This window comes from Daphnia carinata, chromosome 6 (genome assembly GCF_022539665.2).
Source record: "Daphnia carinata strain CSIRO-1 chromosome 6, CSIRO_AGI_Dcar_HiC_V3, whole genome shotgun sequence".
Lineage (NCBI taxonomy): Eukaryota > Metazoa > Arthropoda > Branchiopoda > Diplostraca > Daphniidae > Daphnia > Daphnia carinata.
Genome location: NC_081336.1, coordinates 5,699,220 through 5,705,168, shown reverse-complemented (window position 1 = coordinate 5,705,168; position 5,949 = coordinate 5,699,220). Strand labels below are relative to the sequence as shown.

The window sequence follows — 5,949 nt, the reverse complement described above, 5'->3', positions numbered from 1 at the left end:
AACAGCATCAAATATACGTGTATTCAATGTGAATATAGTATGAATCAGTGAGTTTCAATATCTACATTCAAACAGCTTCAAATATACGTGTATTCAATGTGAATATAGTGTTATAGAATCAGTTTCATGATCTACATTCAAACAGTATCAAATATACGTGTATTCAATGTGAATATAGTATGATACAGTGAGTTTCAATATCTACATTCAAACAGCATCAAATATACGTGTATTCAATGTGAATATAGTGTTATAGAATCAGTTTCATGATCTATATTCAAACAGTTTCAAATATACGTGTATTCAATGTGAATATAGTATGATACAGTGAGTTTCATTATCTACATTCAAACAGCATCAAATATACGTGTATTAATGTGAATATAGTGTTATAGAATCAGTTTCATGATCTACATTCAAACAGTATCAAATATACGTGTATTCAATGTGAATATAGTCTTGATATTAGTCATGCGTAGAACCACTCAAAAGCACTCCTCAATTAACACTGACCTTGCTTGAAAAAGACTAGGTCACGATCAGAAAGAAAAAGAGAAAAAATGTAATATGGGCCTGTGGCGTCAGAAGCCTGTTCTCATTCGCTGCGCATTTGCCAACTTGGCCTTAAGGGGCGACCAAATCTAGAACAACGATGACGTTCTCCAACAAGTTTCAATATGTACATTCCAACAGCATCAAAAACACGTGTATTCAATGTGAATATAGTATTGTAGAATCAGTTTCATGATCTACATTCAAACAGTATCAAATATACGTGTATTCAATCTGAATATACTGTGATACAGTGAGTTTCAATATCTACATTCAAACAGTATCAAATATACGTGTATTCAATGTTAATCAAGTGTTATAGAATGAGTTCATGATCTACATTCAAACAGCATCAAATATACGTGTATTCAAGGTGAATATAGTGTAGAAGAATCAGTTTCAATATCTACATTCAAACAGTATCAAATATACGTATATTCAATGTAAATATAGTGCTGTAGACTCAGTTTCTTGATCTACATTAAAACAGTATCAAATATACGTGTATTCAATGTGAATATAGTATGTTACAGTGAGTTTCAATATCTATATTCAAACAGCATAAAATATACGTGTATTCAATGTGAATATAGTGTTATAGAATCAGTTTCATGATCTACATTTAAACAGTATCAAATATACGTGTATTCAATGTGAATATAGTATGATACAGTGAGTTTCAATATCTATATTCAAACAGCATCAAATATACGTTTATTCAATGTGAATATAGTGTTATAGAATCAGTTTCATGATCTACATTAAACAGTATCAAATATACGTGTATTCAATGTGAATATAGTATAATACCATGAGTTTCAAATTCTACATTCAAACAGCATCATATATACGTATATTCAATGTGAATATAGTGTTGTAGAATCAGTTTCATGATCTACATTCAAACAGTATCAAATATACGTGTATTCAATGTGTATGTACTGTTATAAAGTTAGTTTCAATATCTACATTCAAACAGCATCAAATATACGTGTATTCAATGTGAATATAGTGTTGTAGAATCAGTTTCACGATCTACATTTAAACAGTATCAAATATACGTGTATTCAATGTGTATTTACTGTTATACAGTTAGGCTCAATATCTACATTCAAACAGTATCAAATATACGTGTATTCAATGTGAATATAGTATGATACAGTAAGTTTCAATATCTACATTCAAACAGCATCAAATATACGTGTATTGAATGTGAATATTGTGTAATAGAATCAGTTTCAATATCTACATTCAAACAGTATCAAATATACGTGTATTCAAAGTGAATATACTGGGATACTGGGAGTTTCAATATCTACGTACGCCACGAATTTTAGAGTGTTGCCACACGAATTTTCGATTTGTTGCCACTTGTATTTTGTTTGCCTATTGATTACAGTTCTGCTCGATGCCTAGTCCTTTTGACCGTACTGAGGCACTACTCGCACAACAATAAGGAACAAAAGGGGAAGGCAGGTAAAAGGAAAGCATGAGACAAAAACAATAGAAGTTCGACAAGCGCGTGATGTCCGGTAGCGTCATTAGTGGCCGATAGAGGCGTCAGGAACATTGCCGGCCTTGTTTTCATCGCTGATGGAAACACCTGAAGTAGAGTCCGTCTCCAAGAGGCAAAGGTTATGAACTGGCCGAAGGTAGAGACTCCTGGAAGTTTTGATGTTAGATGAGTCACGGCGGCAGTTTTGGTCGGGCAAAACGCGGATGATTTTTACTTCGGTGGACCGGACGACTCCATCACGGCCAGGGATGACTCGGACTATGCGGCCGATAGGCCACAACCCGCGGCGCAGGTTGGGCATGGTAACGAGCACGACATCGTCAATTGCCAAATTTCGACGATCGCGAAGCCGTTTCCTCTTTTCGGTTAGATTGGGAACGTCTTCCCTCATCCAACGGTTCCAAAAATGCGTTACGATTTCTTGCGATTGCTTCCATCTTTTTTTGCGTAGCGGCTCGGAATCTGTGACGGTGTCGTAATGGATGGCCGGATTGGCTCTGCCATGTAAGAAGTGGTTTGGGGTGAGCGCTTCCAGGTCATTGGGACTCGACACTTACGTAGGTAAGTGGGCGAGCATTGAGCAAGGCTTCGACCTCTGTCATCGCGGTGGTTAGGACTTCTTCCGTGACGGTTCGCTCATGTAGAATTGCGCGAAGAGCGGTTTTGGCCGACTTGATGAGATTTTCCCAAGTCCTTCCGAAATGTGAAGCGGCCGGAGGGCTAAAACGCCACTCAAAGTCACGAGCAGCCATTTTATTGATGAGCACCTCGGGTTCCCAGCGGGATAATAGGGTTTGAAGTTCCTGCTCGCCGGAAATGAGGTTAGTGCCGTTGCCGCTGTAGCACACTTTGGGTAGTCCCCGACGATCGACAAATCTTGCAAAGGACACCAGGAAAGAATCGACATCTAATGAGGATGCGATTTCAATGTGGACTGCTCTGCAGTCGAGACAGGTGAACAGGACGCCGTATCGCTTCATGGATCTTCGCAAAAGAATGGTCGTCATGGGCCCGAAGAAATCGACTCCAGTGTAGTTAAATGGAGGAAGATACGACTTCAGTCGAGTAGCTGGAAGGGGGGCCATCAAAGGGGGTTCAGGCTTGCCTTTGCGCACTTGGCAGGCAAAACATCGGTTGATGAGTCGATGAGTTGAGTCTCGAGTTTTTAGGACATGATATTGTGATCGAAGAGCATGAATGGTGCGCTCCGTAGAAGCGTGTCCCAGGTTACAGTGCAACTCAAGAATGATCATCTTGGCTAGCTGGCTGCTGTTGGACAAGATAGCAGGATGTTTGCTTTCTTCGGGTAAGGAGGCATGTTGTAGCGTTCCACCGACTCGGAGCAGGCCTCTCACGTCGATGAATGGAGTGAGCTTACCAAACTTGGAGGTGACGGGCACTGGCTTGTGGCGACGGAGATGAGAGAGCTCGATGAAAAAATGATGTTCTTGATCAACTCTTTGGATCAGGATCCAAGCATCGCGCAACTCCTGTGCGGTGAGGTAACGGCTGCCAACCCGAGGAAGGTGATTAGACGTGTTACTGTAGCTTGTTGCGAATCGGGCTAACCAAGCAACAATTCGTTTGAGACGGGTTAGGTTAGATGTGTTTTGAATGAGATTATAGAGGGGATGCACTGTTGGAGTTAGGAGAGAGCCAACCCATTTGTTTGAGGACACTTCTGGGTCATCAGACGGGGGCTCAGATATCGTGAATTGGAAAGGCCATGCTGTTTCAGGTAGTGAAAGAAGATCTGGACCTCTGAACCACCGGTGCTGAGTGGTGAAATGAGACGAAGATACTCCACAGGAGCATTCGTCGGCTGGGTTGAGCTCTCCCGGAACGTGTCTCCACTGATCTGACGAGCTGGATTCGAGGATCTCGGAAACACGGTGAGCCACAAAGGCGTGATATTTTCGAGTGGTGGAGTGAATCCATTGCAAGACCGTTTGGGAGTCGCACCAGTACACGATCTTTGAAGTGATGTTTCCGAGTTCCTTTACGACTGAGAAACACAGACGAGCACCGAGTAGAGCGCCTTGCAGTTCAAGTCGTGGGATGGAAAACTGTCGCAATGGGGCGACTCTGCCTTTGGCTAAGACGAGATGTAAGGGGAAAACGTCTGTCCCATAATCTGCTCTGACATAAATACAGGCTCCGAAGGCCTTCGTACTACTTCTTCCGAGGCGTCGGTGAAGATATGGAGCTGGAACTGATTTGGTTTATTTTTGCCACGGAAGCATCTTGGAACCCTGGGGTTGGAGACGGCCTGTAACTCACGCGCACAGAGGGACCATGCTGTCAGCAGGACGGATGGTAGAGGGTCATCCCAGTCGACTCCCACTCGCCAAATGTCTTGCATGAAAATTTTTGCTGTGATGACAATGGGAGTGAGAAATCCTAAGGGGTCGTAAACCGTAGATATATCTTGAAGCAGTTGTCGTTTTGTAGATGCCTTGATGCGTACGGCGGATTTGAAGCAGAAGCAATCTCCCTCGCAATCCCAGAGTAGTCCTAACGTACGCTCAGTAGGCAGGTGACTCGGGTTCGGGTCCAGAGATCTTGATCGATCTGCTGGGTGGACTGAGTCAACAACGGAGCGGGACGATGACAGCCACTGCACCATGTTGAAGCCTCCCCAATTTAGGAGAGCCGTTACATCGCGACGCCTTGTGATGGCTTCCTGTTCGGTTTCGGTGCAGCCTAAGTAATTGTCTACATAAATAGTGTTGACTATCAGATCGTCAACGGTAGGAAACTTCGGTCCAAAATCTTCTGTGGTTTTCCTAAGAGCAAAAATGCAACTTGTTGGAGAAGACACGGCGCCAAAGACGTGTACGCTCATCCGATAGGTCTTCGGAGGTCCACTGCTGCCTATGGGTTTCCATAGGAATCGAAGGAGCGACTGTTGTGGAGGTACCAGCATTTGGTGGAACATCTTCTTGATGCCGCCGGAAATAGGGACGGGAAGCCTACGGAAACGGAACAGCACTCCTATCATCGGTGTCAGCAGATCGGGACCTTTGAACAGATGCTCGTTAAGGGACGTCCCTTTGTGGCGGGCAGATTGATTGAACACAACTCGGACCTTTCCGGGTTTGTTGGGTGTGGTGACTCCGTGATGAGGGAGATACCAAATTGGGTTATTTGTCTCCATTGTGTCGGATAATTTTGGGTGACCCAACGAAATGTATTCTTCTATGACGCGAGAATAACTGTTGTCGTACTGAGGATCCCTTTGAAATCTTTTTTCTAACGCCTGAAAGCGACGAGCAGCTACTTCTCTGTTGTTTGGGAGTTGGAGGTCCTGATGACGTAACATGAGACCCACTTCATACCTTTCTCCGGTGTGGCGAACGGTATTTTCTAAAATACGCAGTGCCTTCATCTCGTCGGGAGCTAGTATCGTTTGACTGAGAGGTCTTACGCCGAAGGATTCGGTGAGCCAGAAGTTCGCCACAGCTTCTTGTAGCTCTCTGTCCATTTTGGCTATGTTAAATGTGCATGATTTTGGAATCCCTCCCTTGCTCTGGTGATGATTGGTGAGCATTGACGTGGGTACTGGCCCGGTAAGGCACCATCCAAAATGAGTTTTCAGTCCGTCTGGGGCTTCCACTCCGTCCGAAGGTATTCTCGTGTCCAGCACATTGTGAACGCGCAAGACATCTCGGCCCAGCAGCACTGTCACTTTGTTGGAATCGATGTGGGGTAAATCGAGTTAATGTAGATGTTGCCACCTATATTTCATCTTTGGCCAGTTGATCGTCCGCTTCGTAATTTTCATTTGAGGAACAGAATATGCGGCCTTGACAATGGAAGACCGAGATCCATCTCTTGGTAGAATGTGAAACTGGACCCGTTTTACTTGGATTGCTGAGCCA

The 5,949-nt window shown here is 43.6% G+C and overlaps 1 protein-coding gene across 1 annotated transcript; it reads right to left on the bottom strand.

The window, feature by feature from the left end:
• Positions 1 to 2,604: 2,604 nt before the first annotated feature.
• Positions 2,605 to 5,552, bottom strand: LOC130703305 (uncharacterized). Its single transcript, XM_057524792.1, has 2 exons — positions 4,349 to 5,552; positions 2,605 to 4,280 (listed from the first exon to the last, which is right to left on the bottom strand). Exons 1-2 carry the CDS (start codon positions 5,550 to 5,552, stop codon positions 2,605 to 2,607), a joined length of 2,880 nt encoding a protein of 959 aa, XP_057380775.1.
• Positions 5,553 to 5,949: the final 397 nt, after the last annotated feature.

What these genes read in the sequence shown, in the direction of transcription:
- LOC130703305 (XM_057524792.1), bottom strand. Translation starts at nt 5,552, where the DNA reads ATGGACAGAGAGCTACAAGAAGCTGTGGCGAACTTCTGGCTCACCGAA. An exon ending in AGCATGGTCCCTCTGTGCGC is followed by an intron (nt 4,281 to 4,348) that starts GTGAGTTACAGG and finishes AAACCAAATCAG; the next exon opens with TTCCAGCTCCATATCTTCAC.